The 20,630-nt window shown below is 38.1% G+C and overlaps 5 protein-coding genes across 5 annotated transcripts; all 5 read right to left on the minus strand.

Annotated features, from left to right (window-relative positions):
- Positions 1–2,024: 2,024 nt before the first annotated feature.
- LOC113004978 lies at positions 2,025–2,489 on the minus strand. Its single transcript, XM_026139745.1, has one exon. It carries the CDS (start codon positions 2,487–2,489, stop codon positions 2,025–2,027), a length of 465 nt encoding a protein of 154 aa, XP_025995530.1.
- Positions 2,490–2,624: 135 nt separating this feature from the next.
- LOC120359446 lies at positions 2,625–3,551 on the minus strand. The gene has a single exon (XM_039456920.1). It carries the CDS (start codon positions 3,549–3,551, stop codon positions 2,625–2,627), a length of 927 nt encoding a protein of 308 aa, XP_039312854.1.
- A 21-nt stretch (positions 3,552–3,572) lies between these two features.
- On the minus strand, positions 3,573–5,036 carry LOC105197971. Its single transcript, XM_039456921.1, has one exon. It carries the CDS (start codon positions 5,034–5,036, stop codon positions 3,573–3,575), a length of 1,464 nt encoding a protein of 487 aa, XP_039312855.1.
- On the minus strand, positions 5,033–7,471 carry LOC113004977. The gene is made up of 3 exons (XM_039456922.1): positions 7,392–7,471; positions 6,973–7,115; positions 5,033–6,759 (listed from the first exon to the last, which is right to left on the minus strand). Exons 1-3 carry the CDS (start codon positions 7,469–7,471, stop codon positions 5,033–5,035), a joined length of 1,950 nt encoding a protein of 649 aa, XP_039312856.1.
- Positions 7,472–15,301: 7,830 nt separating this feature from the next.
- LOC120359447 lies at positions 15,302–19,111 on the minus strand. Its single transcript, XM_039456923.1, has one exon. It carries the CDS (start codon positions 19,109–19,111, stop codon positions 15,302–15,304), a length of 3,810 nt encoding a protein of 1,269 aa, XP_039312857.1.
- Positions 19,112–20,630: the final 1,519 nt, after the last annotated feature.

Genomic DNA, 20,630 nt, shown 5'->3' on the forward strand with positions numbered 1-20,630 from the left:
AATAACTAATATAAATAGAGATATTTCTCCAAGATAAGTCTTCCAAAGTGGGCTCCAAAATGAAAATGAGTTAAATATGTTTCCATAATACGGTTTACATATACCTTATGTAAACCGTAGTCCTCTTCTGTATAAGTAGTAAGTGCAATCGTTTCAGTAATGCTATAGGTAATTTAAGGCGAGGTAATAAAGTCACATTGTAATTTTGTACAGCGTTTAAATGATCATATATTGTAGAACACATAAGTTTTTGATTTTTCAAAGTCATTATATTTAATTCTTCTGGAAAATAAATATGAAGTATTTTTATTTTCTTCTCCTACGTATTACACCTATCCAGCTGCAATAATAACTGTAAAACACAATACATTTGTATTTTTTGCAAATAATGAGAGAAAGCATATTAAACAAGAATATGAATCTACTTTACAAAACAATAATCATACAAAGAGAGGTCACAAAGAGAGCTTTTTTAAGAATGTACTTTATTTTAAAGAACAGAGTTTAAATTAGGAACATTTTAAATTAATTTAGTCTTCATTAACCTAATGACACAAAAATATCTAACTATTAAAAATCAAAACGCTATCATTATTAAAAAGATAATATGAATTCATAGCAATGATTAGATACATGTATGGCGTATTAATGCCAGCAATAAAACTTTTTTTATACGGAATACAAGCATGTACAGCACGTACTATACCAGCGGTGAGCAAAATTTTGACACGAGTGTTCAATCCCCATGACAGAGAGTAAATGTTAAGTTTATGTAAATATAGTAATTTTTATAATAAAATCACGTGTTTTCATAATTTACTAACCTTCTCCTTGCCAGGTCTACGGTATAAATTTATTAGCCAAATTAACGTATTATTTTGCAATTCATGTTGCAAAGTAGCGAAGAAATACAGGGTGCGTCAGGTCTTTGAGAACACTCACATATGTGTTTGTCACTTCGCAGCAACAAGTTTTTTTATTTTTCATTTTTTTTTTTTATTAAATCATAAATGGAAGACATTAAACTGATTTAGGAAATAAAAAAACACGCTGTTATTGTCGCTATACACGCAAATCACAGCAATCTCAAAGTCTCCCAATTTTTGAAAGTCGTCCGATTGTTTGTTCACAAAATTCGTCGAGAGTTAAAAGCATCTGATGGCAATGTGCCAAGCGCAGAAAACATGAGGCACGTTCAGACGGAGTTAGAACATCACAGTTTGTGCAGCAAGTCTAGGGCATTTATTGATAAAAACCCTTCAAAGTCCATGTCTTGCTTTTCGTTGGCTGAAGGTTAAGTGAATATAACACTCGCGTTATATTCTGACCGACAATCTTTATTCTTATGTGCTGAACATTTCTTGACTATGAATGCTTATGTCTTATGGCGACGGACGCTCGAGCGGTTCTGAATCTCTGCTCTCTCCACGCAGCGCCTCCCTTACCACACTACTATACTACAGTTCCCTAGTCGGCAGGCATGCAACCTACTAAGGAAGCTCAGAACAGACGCGTATAAATAATGCTAAATATACTAGCGCGGGTTACAATGCAAACATGCCGCCCCCCTTGACAACCGTTTATGTTGTCAACGAATAAGAAAGACAAACAAACATAAACTCATACAAATAAAAACTTAAATTTGAGAACTAAAACAAAACTTGTTCTTAACTATCGCGCTTATTTTACTCTATCAATGGCGCAATATTAGTGATTGCTCTTTTATATGTGCCCCTGGCTGTGCGTACAACTACGACTCTCACTATTCCGTCCGCACCCGGATGTATTTCCACGATTCGAGCTAGTACCCATTTTAAAGGTATGCTGTCTGTCTCTTTTAACATCACCAAATGACCAACAGTAAAACTTCTAGAGGGATCCGCTTGCCACTTGCCCCTTTGTTGGCACGTATTTAAGTACTCTCTCTGCCATCTAGACTATAGATGCTGCCGAACTTGCTCCGTATGTTGCCATCGCGCCAATCTATTGACCGGTACCTTTCTCAGATCCTGTTCAGGGTAGCCTTACAGGTGTTCTCCGATTAGAAAGTGTCCCGGTGTTAAAGCTCTCATATCGTTAGGGTCGTCGGATAGTGGTGTCAACGGTCTAGAGTTTAATATAGCTTCGGCTTGTACTAAAAACGTGGTCATTTCTGCTACGGTAAGGCACGCCTCGCCGATAGTTCGTTTGAGGTGTAGTTTCATCGAGCGCACTGCTGCTTCCCAGATACCTCCTTGATGAGGGGATCTTGCAGGTATGAAATGCCAATTTATTCGGTCACTTGTAGCGAACTCTTGGACAGCTCTTTTGAAGTCTTCGTCTCCTAATGTCTCCTGCAATATGCGTTCAGCGCCCACAAAGTTTCGGCCGTTATCCGAGTAAATGTTTTTTATTTTTCCTCGTCGTGCGGTAAATCTGTTCAAGGCTGCAATAAAGGATTCTGCGGTCAGGTCTTCCACTAATTCTATGTGCACGGTCTTTGTGGACATGCATACAAATATGGCCACGTAGGCCTTGTATTTTTTTGCGTTCCGGCGGACCCGATCTCTTACGTAAAATGGGCCGCAGTAGTCAACTCCGCAGTTAATGAATGGTCTGCTCATTTGAACCCTAACTGGAGGTAGTTAACCCATTAATTGCCAACTAGCCTTGGGATCGGCCTTACGACACTTGACACATTTGTGTATAATGCCCTTTAATTTATTTCTGGCGAGTATAGGCCAAAATTCTTCCCTTATTGCGTTTAATGTAGTCTGCGCACCGGCGTGTAGTAATTTTTCGTGGTAGTGTATCATCAGCAATGTTGTGAAGTGATGCGACGATGGAATGACCATTGGATGCTTGCTTTCTTCGGGTAACATCGAGTGTTTTAATCTTCCGCCTACCTTTATTACTCCGTCTTTATCCAGTAACGGATGGAGAGCGATAAGTCTAGATTTTGAAGCTATTTTATTATTGACCTTTAACGCGTTTAACTCGTCTTTAAATTCCTCAGCTTGTACTGCCTTTACTATCATTAATTTTGCGTCATTGATTTCTGTTACACTTATTGTTCCCTTCTTACGCTTTTCTTTTTTGCATTTGATGTTGTACATAAATCTTAGAACATACGCTCCTACTCTAAACAGTTTCTTTAATAAGGAAAACCTCCTATATTCTATAATCGCTTCTATTTTGCTAACTATTGCTGTTACAATATGTTTTCTCTCTTCAGGAATATTTTCCAACGATAACTCCTCACCCTCCCCCGGCCACGCATCGAGATCTTGTCTTAACCAGGATGGTCCTTTCCACCAAACATTTGACTTTATTATTTGTTCGGGAGTTGTACCCCTTGATATTAAATCCGCTGGATTATCTTTAGATCCAACGTGCCTCCATTCGGAAGGTGAGGAATTATTATGTATTTCGCTGACCCTATTCGCGACAAATTCTTGCCATTTTCGTGAAGGAGAATTTATCCACGCTAAAACTATTTTGGGGTCCGTCCAATAGAACCTTTTATATATTTTGCATTTTAAGCTCTCTAACACTCGAGTCATGAGCTCCATCAACAGCACTGCTCTGCACAATTACAGCCGTGGTAAAGATAGCGTTTTCATCGGTGCAACCCGTGATTTTGAACATATAAGTGTGACTGAACTATTTCCCTGCATATTTTTTTCTCTTATATACACGCATGCACCGTACGCCTTTTCGCTTAAGTCGCAAAATCCATGTAATTGCAATTGAGACTCGTTATTCCCGGAAACTATAAGCCTAGGTATTTGTAATTTATTAAGTAATCCTAACTGTGTTTTGATCTGTTCCCAACTTTTATAAATGTGCATGGGAACGGACTCGTCCCATTCGATGCCTAGACTCCATAAACCTTGCATTATTATCTTTGCTGACGTTATTACGGGTCCTACTAACCCTAATGGATCAAAGAGTTTACATATTTGCGATAACACTGCTCTCTTTGTTACACGTTGATCGTCCTTTGTTTGTAATATTTCATATTGAAATGTGTCTTTAAGAGGATTCCACAATACATCCAATAATCTTGACTCTACTTCCTTTGTAATATCTACGTTTTCGTTTCTTGTATTTTCATTTTCACTAACTAAATTAGTTTTCCATTTATGTAAGCTATAGCCACCTTTTGCCAACAATTCTGTCAATTCTTGTTTTAACTTCAAGACTTCTGCCTTTGTATAACCTCCTGCTAACAGGTCATCCATATAAAAATTGTTAAGGACTACTTCCGCCGCGGTAGGATAATTCACTCTCTCAATTTCCGCTAACTTATGCAAGCATCTAACTGCTAAGAATGACGCAGGCTTCGTGCCATATGTCACCGTGAGTAATTCGTACTCTTGTATTTCGTCTTTCGGATCCTCCCGCCAGAGAATAGTTTGCAAGGCCGTTTGTTTTTCATTTATTAGTATTTGGCGGTACATTTTTTTTATATCTGCACACAACACGTATCTATAGCATCGGAATTGTATAATCAGGGAAAATAAATCTGCTTGTATTACGGGACCCTTGTGTAAGGCATCGTTTAACGAATTACCCTGTGAATATGGACTCGACGCATCAAAAACTACCCTAGTTTTAGTCGTAGTGCTGCTTTGCTTTATCACTGCGTGATGTGAAAGAAAAACTCTAATCTTATCGTCTTGAATCGATTGTGCAAGTTTCATATGACCTAACTGATAGTATTCTCTCATAAAAGTTACGTACTCTTTTTTGAATTCCGGTAATTTAGCAAATTTTCTTTCTATAGCTATAAATCGTTTAAAGTCTATCTCTCGCGAATTAGTTAATGACGGTAGGATTTCTTCCTTAATTGGGAGCTTAACAATGAATCTACCCCCTTCTTGACGTCTATAATTTTCATTAAATAAGTTTTCACAATATTCCTCCTCTGGAGTGAGGTCTTTAGGCTTATATCCCTCTACCTGCCAAAAACTTTGTACAGTTTGAGTTAATTCTTCCATCACGTTTAGATTGCAGCTTGTTTGTGACATTTTACTTGAATTATATTCTTTCATTGCCCCTGCGACATCCATCCTAATAAAGTTTTCTGCAATATTGGTTGCCCCTTACCTAACTTTATTTGTCCTATGCATATGAGTTTCCAGAACCTATCAATTCCAATTAATAAGTCTATTCTACTTGAAACATTAAACCGTGGATCTGCCAGCTTTATATTTTTTGGTATATTCAAGCTATCTGTATCAAACTCGACTGTAGGCAAATCTCCAATAATTTCTGGTAGCACTATGCATGACATGTCCACCCCGAATGTACCAAAACGTGAAGCTACATGTAAGTTTACTGTTTTTAATGAGCGTGATACTTGTCGATTTATTCCCTTAATTTTTACATGGCTGTCCGTGGTTTTTACATTTAATTTTTTAACAAAGTTAGCCGTTGCAAAATTTGACTGGGAACCGCAATCAAGTAATGCCTTTCCTTCTATATACCGACCTTTATGATCCTTGACCAATACTACTGCCGTAGATAATAATTCCTGCATGGAATTAGCTATTTGCGATGACCGAGCGTGAGTACACACTGTCCTGTCCTCTTTATTTCCCTCATTTTCCTGCTTGGCATTTGATTTGATTGTTTCAACCTTGTCTTCACTCGTAGAATAGTGCTCATCGTGTAACAAAGAGCTGTGTTTTTTCGCACATTTTCTACAGCTACTTGCCGTGCAATCCTTGGCTATATGCTTGCCCTTTAAACAATTTAGACACAACTTTAACATTTTTACTCTATTTATACGTTGCGTTACTGATAAATCTTTAAAATCTTTGCAGTGATAAATCGGATGGTCGTTTTTACAATTAGGACATTTAACGCTTGTGACCGCCGCGTGTGCTGTAGTTACTTTATTGAAGGTTCGATTAGTTTTACCGTTCAGTTCTATGGACATACTCCTTCTAGCTATGGCTTCTAACGTTTCGCATCTTCGCGTTAAGAACTCTACGAACTCGTTAAATGTGGGTAAATGTTTACTCTCTACGCTATTTTCCCACTCCTTTATCGTGAAGTAATCCAATTTACTTGCAATTATGTATATCAATAAGTCGTCCCAATGTTGCACTGGGCGTTTTAACGCAGTTAAGGCTCTAGTATGCTTCAACGTGTTATCTAACAAATTTCTTAACGCAACGCTATTTTCTTTTCTTAAACTCGGTAGGTCTAGAATCGACTTAATATGATTTTGAACGGCCATTCGTTCATTGTCATATATCTCTTTCAGTCTCAACCAAGCATCATTATAATTAGCTTCTGTAATCTCTAGTGCTTTTATAATTTCTGCTGCTTCACCCTTTAACGCTGACTTTAAATAGTGAAACTTTTGAATGTCGTTTAAGGAATTATTTGAGTGTATTAACGAATCAAATATGCCAAAAAAAGAGTGCCATTCCTCATAAGCCCCGCTGAATGTGGGTAAATCAATCTTAGGCAGTCTGATGTGAGTTTCATTGGCCCTAGATCGCGTATTATTATTAGCCATAAGATTTATTCCCGCAAGTGCTTGGTCGAGATTGTTTTCAGCTAAAGCGGGTCTGATGCGCTCTTTCAATATTCTTTCCCCGATCAGTTTTAAATTTATATATTTTTCTTCATACTGTTCAATTTCTTGGTCTGTTTCTGCTTCACTCAATTCGGGATCGTGTACCGCTAACTCTATTAGACTATCTAGTAAAGCTTTTCTCAATTCCTCTAATTTCTCTAATCTTAATTTTAGCTCCTCTATATCTACGTTACTCAGTTGTATTGACTTTATAAAATTCTCGATGCGCGTGAAACCCGCTTTAGCCGTTCTTTTTTTTTATCTTTACTCTTTGAACATCAATATTTTCGGCCATTTTGTCTTATTTATGAGTATCAGAATTTGAACAAACAATAACAAACTTTATGTAATAAATTTGTAACACAATGTTAACTTAGCTTGCTAATGCCTCGTTGTACCATAACCTCCTTGACGTGACCTTCTCCTGGTGAACGTCCTGTCCGTCGTGTTGCTAGACTCGTCCGCTTTCGTGTTGCTAGGCTCGTCCGCTTTCGTGTTGCTAGGCTCGTCCGCTTTCGTGTTGCTAGCGATTGTACCTTGTCTGCGCTTATCGGCTGTCTTCTTCCTTATGCGAATAGCTCGTTTCCCGCCTGTGTACACGCCGCGCGTAATGGCGTCCTTCTGAAATCGTCCTCCTCGAACAAACCGACTTGTCCGCCCTATGCGTGTGGCTTCCCTTGTTCGCAGCTTGGTTGCTCGATAACCGTGGCTACCACCGGCTTCTCGTGTGTTTTTTACACGTGCGCGCTTGAATGCTCATTGTCGGTCCTTCCCGCGCTCGTGCACGTGTAACTGCGTTGTCGTTTTCGAATTGTACCTTGTGATCGTCGTCTTGTGGTACCTTTCTTCGCTACTCTTTGCACGCCTTTGGTTCGCTGCCGATTCTCGTTGCGTCATAGGCTTGTCCTCGTGTCTTTTTTCACCGGTCGTCTAGCGCCGTCGCCTTCTTACATTATTTCCCAGTGTCTATTTACCGGGATCCGGCTCGAAGGACCATGTCTTGCTTTTCGTTGGCTGAAGGTTAAGTGAATATAACACTCGCGTTGTATTCTGACCGACAATCTTTATTCTTATGTGCTGAATATTTCTTGACTATGAATGCTTATGTCTTATGGCGACGGACGCTCGAGCGGTTCTGAATCTCTGCTCTCTCCACGCACCGCCTCCCTTACCACACTACTATACTACAGTTCCCTAGCCGGCAGGCATGCAACCTACTAAGGAAGCTCAGAACCGACGCGTATAAATAATGCTAAATACACTAGCGCAGGTTACAATGCAAACAGTCCATAAGGACCGTATCGAGAGATCTTCAAGTTTCTGAATGCACAATCCGTCGCATTGTTTACGAAGACATCCAGTACAAGTCCTATGTAATGTGCAAAGGTCAGTTTATGTCGGCACAAACTCGAGAACAGCCATTTATCCAAGTACAACGACTTTTAAACAAGTTAAAACATTTTGAAATTCGAGACGGTGGCCACCTAGCTCCTATCTTAATCTTTTGGATTACTACGTATGGGGCGTTGTTGAACGGGAGACCAATAAACATCCTCATAACACGCTTGATTCCCTATAATAAAAACAGCTATTACCAGAGTAATGACGCATATGGACCGGGATCATTTAATTCGGACATGCAAACATTTCCGGCAGAGAATTGAAGCTATTATTGCCGCTGAAGGCAATTTTATCGAATAACTGTATAGCCTACGAGTTACTTAGTTTGCTTTAAAAATTTTATTAAAATACAATAAGTTTTCTAAGATATATACAAATTTTAGTTTTAAAGTCAATATGTCCTCAAATACCTGACGCACCTTGTATGTTTCAGTTCAAAATTTTATTTGATCTCCGTCTATAAGTATCAAACGTCCTGAAAAATTCTTAGTTTCTAATAATCTTGCTAATTCGATAGGAATTAAGGATTCAAACAAATATCCCACAATTAGGAATGCTCTTTGATTTTTCATTTTCTCCAATACATAGAGGAGAAGAGGGTCTTATGGCTACTGTCGACAATATGGCTATACCTATTATTTCTGTTATTAAGTAACGTATTCTAACAATTGCTTATGGAATTATTCGTTTAGTAGCCCGCCGTTTTTTAGTGATGCTAATATGCTAATAATGACTGACAATTGTTATGAGGCATTTTTACTTTTGAGCACTTTTAAACTTTTTTAAGGTACACTTTTAACCTTTAATAACATACATTTCCTATTATCTTTAAACTTAAGTGTAATATCACTCGAAGATATGTACATACACTCGAGTGTTTTTTTGTTATTTAACTTTTTATTCGGCCGTGTACATTTCGAGTTATACAAAGTTAAAACAATAACATGGAATTTTGTTAATATGGTTTTTTAAGCAAAACTTTATCGAAATATTTCTTTAATAAACCGATTGTCATTCTAAAGAGCAATGTTTAGAAACATTAAAGACATCATTTTGTGTTTGTTGTTTAATGTCAAACAGGGATAAAATGATATTTTTAATGAAATTTCTAATTATATTTTTAAAGTTTCGTAACGCAAAAAAATTCTAAATCAGGAAAATTCTAAACAATGAAAAATTAAAAATATATAATTTTGTAAAAGGTATTGTGTTTTTTTTAAACTAAAGTAATTTTTTTTAATTATTTTTATGGATAGCCATATTACAAACACTTTTTTCTTTCATCGATTATGCAATGTATTAAATTTTTATAAATCACGTCCTAAATAATAAATATTTCATTACTTTGAGTCTAAAAACCTGTCAAACAACACTCTGACGACTATAATCGTTCAAGTTTCAATAAAAAATATTAATTATAAACGAAATTAGTCAATGAAATGAAAATGGGTGTTACATTACCCTTTTCTCCTCTAAAAATAGAAACACCCATATTAACCTTCAGCGTACACACTATACTGGATTCGATATTTTGCCACACATGGGTGTACGTTATCAGACCATTTTCAATTGCGTATATCTCGGTATCTAATGCATAGAGTTTGAGTAATTTTTTTTAATCAATACGCCAAATGGTCAAGAAGAAAAATAAATAAGTACGAGAATCGAGAAATTGAATATATTTGAAATATTCACAAGAGATGGAAACGTTTTCACGAAAAAAACGGTTTTTTTCTTTCAAATTCGTAGTTTTGAAAGGAAAACCATTAAAGAAATTTTTCCAATGAATTTTGCAAGATAAAGGAACGTACTTTAAGAAAAAATATTGTTATTTCAATTGTTCTCAAAAAGTATATTTATTCTGCAAAATAAAATTAGGTAATTTTTTAGCGTAAGAAAAGATGAGTTGATAGAAGGAATTATTTGTTTTTTATTATATAAAACTTGAAAAAACGCAAAATATATGCAATATAATATATATTATTATTATTTAGTACATGGAACATTTGCAACAAACTTTTGCTGTATGATATGTTTACACATCGGTTTGTAACATTTTAGACAATTATACATCGTTTTTTGATCAAGAATAGACGGACATAATAAACATCTTTTTGACTTGGCCATTTTATTATTTGCCTACAAATTGCGAGGATTTTGATCTTCAGGAATCCGAGACGATGTGTCAGAAAGGATTTGGTGAGAGCTATAATTAGCTCTCGTATGTTATCTTTACGACATTTTTCTGGGTTATCTTTTAATAAGTTATAAATTATAAACGAATTGACGCTAGTCTGATTTAACATCTCAGAAAAGTATCGCGTAGGGCATCTACGCGTTTTACTTGCAGTAGTGAAATCTTGACATTTTTTGTCAAAACGCAGAAACGAATCAATCTATCGTTAGTCAGAGTACAAAAATAAAGTCAAAAATTATACATAATGTTATTAATCAATTTATTTTTGCTCGTTCAAGAAAAATTTCATTTTTTTGTTTAACAATACATACGTTTCTGATGCACTGGATGTAATGTGTACTTATAGCTTGAAAATACATGACTGTATAAAATTTTCTATCGATTCTCGGAGACTACTATCATGGGGAATCAATAGTGGAGATATTGATAGGAACATTCCCCGACTACTGTCCCTCCAATCCTTACGGTTTATAAATGCCAAGGATTTTTGTAAATAGCCCGAGTATACCAGACCCAGTGTGGCTTTTGAGAGTTAACAAAGAAGAAAATATAAATTCACCGCAATATTTAGATGCATGTCTGGCGTGTTAACATGTATTACGTTGGCTATTGGGATTTTAATTATGGCCGCCTTATGGAATATCCTTATTGAGTCAGCCATGTTGAACACAAGTTAAAATTCAAATTAAAATATTATTTTTAAAATATTATTGTTTGTATCATTGTAATTTTTCAAGTCTTCATTAATTTTTCAAGTCTTTATATTGAGATTGTCTATTATCCAATCGTTATTAGTGTGAGAATCGTGTCTAGTGTACAATATCAACAGATTTTTTATTGTTTCCAGATTATGGAAACAATTGTAGTATAAAAACCGCAAAGTTATAGGCTTACAACGTAAGAATTTTGTGCTGAAACTTCGTAAAATAATTAAAATTTGAACACTTACTTAATTGGATTGTACAAAAGCGCTATGTCACATGCTATATTAATAACACTTTCAGCTATTATCGATGTTTGTGAGCAATGACCCAAACTAACAAAGTCATTTATGTAAATATAAACGTGTGTTGCATAATATAAATGTTTATAATTAGGCTGATAGAGACTATTGTAAGTTAAGTCGACATTATATTCTTAAAGAGCTCATCTATGACCTTTCTTTGTGATTATTCTAGTTCAATGTTTTGATAGTTGTGACTTTATATTTTTACACAAAATAAGGAGATGAATTAATTAATGTATAAGTAAAGTAAATTTCTTAAAAAAAATCAGTTTTTAACCCGTATAAAAATTATTTTTTTAATGGAATTATATAATTTTCTTATATGAATAATTTCTCTGATTATTCTGCATTTAAAAGTGTAAAGGCGAAATTGAAAAATCAATAATTTACAAAATATCTTACTTATTTTATCATTTTATATTACTATAAGATATAAGATATCTTCTAAACTTGTAATATTTTTAGCTTATTGTTATTTACCTTTATAATTTCAACCACATAATATTGAGATGAACCAATTGGTGTAAAGAAAAAACACTGTGATACTTTAAAAAAAAAATGCAATTTGCAATATGCATTAATATATTTTCTTTATTATCAATTTCTTTGCAAATGTTTCATCACATTATTCTGTTTAAAAGTATTCTTTACTTATTTTTCTCCATATTTGCAGACAAGATATCTTTATCTTGAACAATTCTATGAAACGTTTTTTAGATATTTAAATAATTTTTTATGATAGGACTCACTGTGTCAATCATGTGTCAATATACTTAATATTTAAAAGTATAATGATTTTATCTACATTGTTGTCTGCTTGTATAATGCATATTCAAAATCGTGAAACATCTGGTAAAATTGACACTTGCTAATACTATTGGTTTAATTTCAATTGTATGTAAATTTTATATTAACTATGCAAGATAATCGGAAATTTATAATATTATAGCAAGAAAGTTCTTAATAAAGTAAAAACAGTTATTTATCGTAATTTTTGTGGATTATTAAAGAAAACTATTAATTTGATAGAGATGGGCAATTTTTTGAATAAAGAATAATGAATAACGAATAAAGTTTTATTTTGAATAACAAGGTTAACAAATAATTTTTTATTTGAATAAAAATTTATTTGTGTATTTCAAGTAAAAATATTTTTGAGTAAAATTTTGTTTATGATAAAAGATAATTTTTTAATGAAATAAAAATTTATTCGTCTATCTCAAATGAAATAATTTCAGATAAAATGTTTATTCAAATAAAAATTTATTTATTATTTGTAACTAAAACCTTATTTATTACTTGTTATTTACATAATACAAATAAAAATTATAAATAAAATTTTGTAAATAAAATTTTATTTGAATCAGCCATTTAAATTATTGTTTTCTATTTATCTTATTACATATTTTATTTACTATTTAATTTTATTATTTAACTTAATTTATAACTTTTTTTATTACTTTCTTTATTTATTTCTTATGTTTTATTTTATTTAATTAATTATTTTATAACGTTTTTAACAATAATCATAAATGTATCTATAAATTAAAAGTGAAAATATACGTGACTTTTGTAGCACTTTGTAAATTTATTTGCACTTTTTAAATCGATTGTATAAAGCTAATAAAATGAGGAGAGAATATGGAGCTATTATCAAAGTTTTATTTATTTTTGTTTTTAGTCTTTTTTTGGATATAATAGTAACAGTGAAAAAAGAAATTAATATGCAGATAATGACAAAAAAAGAAATAATGCAATAAATAATATAAAAAATAATATAACTAAAAAATGATGCAAATAATGAATAACTCAAATAATAAATAATAGTCACAACGTGAATAACAAATAATAGCCTTCAATATAAATAATAAATGATGTGAATACTAAATAACGTGAATTACGAATAAAATATTATTTAAATAATCATTTAAAATTATTCGAATAATGTCCAACTCTGGTTTAATAATAAAACTTTTCCATATAATTAGGGGTTGCGTTATAAAAACCGTTATTCACGTCTTAACGGATTTAGTATGCTGTGGTCAATGACATTTGTTACTTACGTCATTTTAAAGTGTGAGCATTTTCCACTAAAATTTAGTCAACAGACACAATCATTGGATTACACATGTGCTTTTCTATAACTGAATTAAAATGGAACGCGATAAGTTATTTTTCCGATGTGTAGTACAGACATGAAATAAACACTGATAGAGCTCGAATGGAAGATTCTCCTACACTCGGCGTATTCTCCGGACATAGCACTAAACGATTATCATCTGTTTCAATCGATACAACACGCTCTGGAAGATACACATCTTCCGTAATTATGGCAAAGTCGAAAATTGGATTGCTGAATGGATTGACTCAAATGACAGATCATTCGTCGCGGAATTCAACTTCTGCCAGAAAAATAGGAAAGTTATAGCTTTCGAGGGCAAATACTTTGATTAAGGTATTCATACATTTTGTTATTGAAATAAATGCTCAAATTTACAAAAAAAAACAGCTTAATAATCTCTAAGAAGGAAGAAAATATTTAAAAAAAAGTTTTTAAAATATTTTAGAAACATTTTTAAAAACATTAAGTAAAAATAAAAAATTGTTTAAAAATCTACTTTTCCTTGAAAAAATCATATCTTTGCAACAAAAAAACTTTTAAAAACTTTAAAATACGACGTTTTAAATATAAAAAGTCGGCGCGCTATTATGTAAAAGTCGATTGGACCGCTACATATGTTTTCATTTATATTTTAATATTACCTTACGTTTTCAACATCCAAGTAATGCTCTATATTTGCAGTACTAAAATAGGATTAACTTAAAGAAAAATGATCAGAAATAATGTACATGTGTTCAGTGGGAAAAACTTAATCTTCGTCACTGTGTTTTCGTTTATTTATTTGTTTTGAGAGTTACCACTTACAGTGCGTTTCTTCTACTATATTATCGCGTTACACTATCACGTTAACGACAGTTGCGCGGTCCGAGTATTCTCGCTGAGCGAGAGGGCTACGACGTCATGCGACGATCGCCCTTTGTTATCGGCTCGGGAGCGTATTTCGCCCCGAGTTCGTATTAGAGGTACGACTCTTCGCTTGGTTATCGAATAGGCGAGCTCGCGGAAGCACGGCAGGGAGAGCAAACACTTGATTGCTACCGCGACGAAGTCGGAAATGAAAAAGGAGAGCCTTCCAGACCCTTATTTATTAATTCAGGAATCGCCACGTTCTCACCCCACTTGGTTCCGATTTCCGAGGTCCTCGCCCGATTGGGCGATTCGGATGTTCGGTTTCCAAGCGCAGCGAATAAAGACGATCGGCCGACGAACGATTGCCGACGGTCCCAGGACTAGTGACGCCGATATTGTCACAGGACAATTATTTACAATCGCCCTGCAATTGTAATATCGGCGCCGCATCGTCTAGACGATGTTTATGGCTGGGTGATAACCGCGTGCGACCCGGAAAGATTCGAACCCGTCCAAGCTTCGCTTCTTTGTTTATTTGTGTCCCTTTTTTGCTGCTTTGTTATGCCGCGTCATCCGACCGTCGCCTATTCGATGTGATGCATGTATTGCATCCGCATGTGTGCGCGATGTGCATTTCTCGTCGTTACATCCTCCCCCCGTTGAGAGGAATCGATCAACTCCTTTGAGGAAGATCGCTTACGCATAATGGATCGATCCACGCTATATTATATAGCTAAACGCAAGGTCCGTGGATTGGCGTTGGAGGGGAAGGAAGGTCGTTGCATAGCCGCCATTTTCGAGACAGCGAGTCAGTGTTAGTGTATGTACGTAGATAGTAAGGTACTACAGCTATTAGTTGTGTGAGTGAGCGAGTGTGCAGTAAAAGTATGGCCGCCGCCATTTTCGTTCCACATCGTTGAAGTGGATGCAACGACCTTCCTTCCCCTACGCATAATGGATCAATCCACGCTATATTATATAGCTAAACGCATGCCCTTTTTGTAACGGGGTTTGTATTTATATGTGATATGTATTATCGGGCAGTATGTCGTATCTCTATCGCTAAATTGCCTATATTATTATTATTATGTTATTGTCATACTATTGTATAGCCATTATTGGCTTGACGCACGAATTATGTGAGGACGCTTGCTACTGCTCGATCGGCAGGGGGCACAAATGATTGGCCGCTCTTTTTATTTGCCCGGCCGGAGTTTTCACAGTCGCCGTTCGCACCACTCCGTCTTCACCAGGGTGGACCATTATTACCTTGCCCATCGCCCATCGAGTACATGGCGCACCCTTGTCTTTGATGAGAACGATGGTTCCGACGTCAAGCCTTGGTCCCTCTTTGATCCATTTGTTGCGCGTCTGGAGCTCGTTCAAATATTCAAGACTCCAGCGCGCCCAGAAGTCTTGCCGTACCTTCTTAATGTGCTGCCATGTTGACAATCGGTTGGCTGGAACAGACGACAGGTCGCCCTCCGGGAGGGCCGTCAGAGGTTTACCGATCAAATAATGAGCCGGCGACAGTACCAGTAAGTCGTTCGGATCGGAAGAAAGGGAAGTGATCGGTCGGGAATTCAGAACGCCTTCTATTTCGACGACAAGAGTATTTAATTCTTCGAAAGTAAATAAAGAATCTCCTACTACGCGCTTAAAGTGATGCTTAAATAGTTTTACGCTGGATTCCCACAGACCCCCGAAATGCGGCACCGCCGGCGGAATGAAATGCCATGTTACGCGATGATCGCTTGCGAATCTGCTCACGCGCTCTCTATGCTCATCAGAATTAATTAAGACGTACAACTCTTTTAGTTGAATATTCGCCCCTATAAAATTAGTCCCGTTATCGGAATAGACGTGCTGCGGTAGTCCTCGTCTCGCTGCGAACCGTCGCAGCGCTGCAAGAAATCCGTCCGTTGATAAGTCGCTCACGATCTCGAGGTGCATCGCCTTCACGGACATGCATATGAAAACGCATACGTACACCTTGACCCGTGCTCGATTACGGTATTTCTTTTCCTTGATATAGAATGGCCCGCAAAAATCTATTCCGGTATTAGTGAAAGGTATCACCTCGCGTATACGAGCCGCCGGCAGATTCCCCATTCTATATTCGATTGCCTTAGCATCGAATCGGAAGCATCGAACACACGCACGCACGATTTTTCGTACTTGATTGCGTCCGTCGACTAACCAGTATTTTTGACGCAAAGTGTACAGCGTCGTTTGAATGCCCGCGTGATGATGCACCTCGTGAGTCTCGCGAATGATACGATCGGTTAACTTGTGCCGGCTAGGAATCAAAATCGGATGCTTACGTGAGAATGACAAATCTGCCCTTTGGAGACGTCCTCCTACGCGACTCAAGCCGCGGTCGTCCAAAAATGGATTTAAATTCGCGATTCTGCCCTTGCTCACGGAACATCCGCTCTTAAGTTCCTTAATCTCGGAGCAAAATCGATCGGCCTGCATGATTCGCAATATTCGCGTTTCCGCCTCGTCTATTTCACTCGAACACAACGAACCGGTGTGTTTATTGTCAGGTAGAAATCTCAAACAATATGCAATAACCCTGAGCAGTTTCGAATGCGAAGAGTATCTTTCGAACATTTCAGAGTCGCAATGCGCGTTCAACAAACAAACATTTCTTTTTAACTCGAGTGTCTCGTTCATATGTATAAGTTCGTTAGGCCAATCGTTTTCGCTCTCTCGTAACCACGCCGGTCCGGAAAACCACGTCCGATTTTTTGAAAATGTATGAGGTAGCTGACCTCGTGATATCGCGTCGGCGGGATTGTCCTCTGATCTGACATGCCGCCATTTCTTCGGATCCGTAAGCCCTTGTATCTCCGCGACGCGATTCGCCACGAATGAATTGAGCAGATGAGGCGCCGTGCTTAGCCAGTGCAAAACGACGGTCGAATCGCACCAGAAAAATGCCTTGGAAGGGTTTAGGGGCAATGCGCTGCTTACTTCACTATACAATCGGGCCAATAGTAACGCGCCGCAAAGTTCGAGACGAGGTATGGTGATAACCTTTAACGGCGCGACGCGTGATTTGGCGCACAATAATTTAATGACCACATTGCCGTCCTTTCCCGCCGAGCGTATATACAGACACGCGCCGTATGCAACGCCGCTAGCATCACAAAATCCGTGGACTTGAATGCCTTGATAATCGTCGATCAAGAATCTTCGATCGATTGATATTTGATCTATTGTCTCGAGTTGTCCTACAAAATCCAGCCATTCGGTGTATACGTTTTGCGGTACGGACTCGTCCCAATCCAATTTGCATTTCCATACGTCTTGCATCAATTTTTTGGCATATAATACGACGGGACCCAACAAGCCCAAAGGGTCGAATATCCTTGCTATTTCCGATAATATGCTCCGTTTTGTTAATTTTTTTGCGATTTTGATTGGCCGTATGGAATAGCATATTTCATCGTTCCGCGCGCACCATACTACGCCAAGTGTTCTTAAGGAGCGATCCCCGCCGAATGTGAATTTTGTGTGAAGGGCGCCGACCGCGAGATCATTCACGCAACGCTCATCGTTGGATGCCCATTGCCTGATGGCGAAACCGCCCCGTGCGAGCAGCGCAATTATTTCCTCTCTAATTGTTCGGACTTCTTCAACGCTATCGGCTCCGGTTAAAAGGTCATCTACGTACAGATGGGACTTAAGAATTTCGGCTGCCTTAGGATATATCTCGTGTTCATCGTCCGCTAATTTATGCAAAGTTCGGATCGCAAGAAAGGACGAAGACGAGACGCCGAACGTAAGAGTATTAAATTGCAACGTCTCTATCTTGTCATTTCGTCGCCATAGCAGTCGTTGGTAACGCCGATCGTCTTCGTGCAATCTTATTTGCAAATACATTTTTTCAATATCCGCGGTGATGACATATTTATATGCACGGAATCTGATTAAATGTGTAAATAATTTGTCCTGTATTAACGGACCTACCATCACTACGTCGTTCAAAGACACGCCGGTACTCGATTTAGTGGACGCGTCGAATACGATTCGCACCTTGGTGGTACTGCTCGTATCCTTGATCACCGCGTGGTGAGGTAAATAATATCCATCATCGGAGGGATCCTTAACCGGGGAAATATAATTTAATTTTATATATTCGTCTATTGCACGAGTGTATTCGACTCTCAACGACTCATTCGTACTGAGTTTTCGTTCTAATGCCAATAAGCGCTTAAGTGCGATTGCACGTGAATCGCCAAGGCGCCTATTCGTTTCGCGAAACGGCAAGCGAACCGTGTAACGCCCGCCATCATCCCGGGAAACGTTTTTTATAAAATGCGCCTCGCATCCGACTTCCGTTCTCGAGCTTGACCTATCCGTCGCGACTTCCTCGATTGCCCAGAATTTATCTAATTGATTTTCCAATTTTGTCATACCGCACATTTCCAATTTTGACTGTATATGCGTGGTCGTTCCTCCAGCGAGTACCCAACCTAGTCGTGTTTTCTGCAGATACAAGTCACATCCTGCTCGCGACAGATTAATCTGCCCTATGGAAAATAGCGCTAATGTGGCTCCGGCACCAATTAATAACTCGACCGGACGCGGTATATGAAAATCGGAGTCTGCCAATCTGATATTTGCGGGTATGTCGACTGAATTTCGAGGGAAAACCTCGGACGGTATTAAATCCGCGATGGCCGGAATAATTAGACACGTGAGCTCCTTGTAAAAACTATCATGCGTCGATTGTATCGCGACGCGTACTACACCCTTCGAAACGGTATTCATTGCGTTAATCGCGCCAATCGGCGACGAATGTACCTTTACGGGTAGGTTCAAACGTCGCACAACGCGCTCTGTTATGAAGTTAGCCGTCGCGCACGTATCCAGTAAGGCACGGCACTTAATAGGCTCACGTTCGCCGCCGTGGATGTATACCATCGCGCTCGTCATTAATTGCGGCGCCATCGCGTGCGATATCGACGCGAGGCTTATCACCCTTTTTGTAATCGGATCGGCTAGTCATGCGGATTGGTCGGTATCGGGCTTAGATTCGGATTTGCTCGCGTATCCTTCGAGATGAAGAAGCGTGTTGTGACGTTTCTGACAGATCGAGCAGCCTGAGAACTTGCAAGGGCGATCCCGATGAGAGCGCATGCAATTATAACAAAGCCTTGCATTTTTTATGGTCTCAATGCGCTTAGGTGTCGGTAATTGCTTAAATTTATCGCACAAGAATAGCGGATGCCGCCTTGCCTTGCACACAATGCAGTTTTTTTCTTTACGTCCGATATTTGACACAAAGGCCTTGTTTTCCGGCTGAAATCGTTTCCTTTTCGCGGGAGGTTCGCCCTTGCACTTCTCCGTTTCCTTTGCCCTTTCACGCATCGACACGCATACCGCCGTTTTGTATAAGAAATCGTACATCTGTTCGAGCCCTGGGCATTCGCCCATTTCGAGAGTCGCTTCCCACCTTTCTAACGTCGTTTTCGGTAATTTACTTCTCAAGACGTGGACGACTACCTCGGGCGTGATGGAAATTTCTAGCGCGCTTAATGCTGCGACGTGTTGCTGTGCGTCGTCAGCGAGCTTCGACAATCCGCTCGTAGTTTCTTTGTCTAACGTAGGCAAGTTCAAGATCGAGGAAATATGACGATCTACCAAAATGCGTTTCACCTCGTAGGAACGCTCAAGCAAATCCCACGCCTTGGAATAATTAATCTTATCCACCGCAAAGATGTTTATTTTATTTGCAGCGTCGCCGGTTAACGCCGATTTTAGGTAATGTAATTTGTCGACGTCCGACAAATCCGCTTGCGAACCGATCATATTTTGAAACGCGTTTTTGAAGGATAGCCAGCCTTCGAATCGGCCGTCAAACGTCGGCAGAGACGCTTCAGGTAATTTGATGCGCCTTTTCTTTATCATGCTTACATCGTCGTTCGACCGCGCCTCGTCGTGCGACACGCTGGAACCCGCGCTCGAGGTGCCCGCAGCACTTAAAATGTCCTCGATTTTACTCGCGAGAGCATAGAAGCGTTCTTGAAGATTCTCAAATTCTTCCACATGCGCGTCACTTGTATCTAACATCGCGAGTTCCTCATTATATCCCTCGTACGCGTGGTGCAATTCGGTTAAACGCGCGCTTCGCAATCTTAACGCGGTGCCGCTAATCTTGCCCTTGTCGACAAGATTACTCAAATTGGTGATTTGGGATTTCAAGTACGTTCTTTTATGGACGAGGAGTTTAACTCGGTCTGTCATCGTTATTGTATGGGAATAGGCTTGAAATCGAACGACTTACTTTGACTCGGCTACGCTCGGCGTGTGATCGTGACCTGTCGCGTCGCTGTTCCTTTTCTTGTCGAAGCGTGTCAGGCTACCGCCACCGGTCGTTCCTTGGATGTAGTTCCGACGATCCTTTCTCGTCGAATCGTGCCAGGCTGCCGTTATCGGCTCTTCCTCGTGCGGAGTCTCGACCTCACAG

Source organism: Solenopsis invicta, chromosome 13 (genome assembly GCF_016802725.1).
Source record: "Solenopsis invicta isolate M01_SB chromosome 13, UNIL_Sinv_3.0, whole genome shotgun sequence".
NCBI classification, from domain to species: domain Eukaryota; kingdom Metazoa; phylum Arthropoda; class Insecta; order Hymenoptera; family Formicidae; genus Solenopsis; species Solenopsis invicta.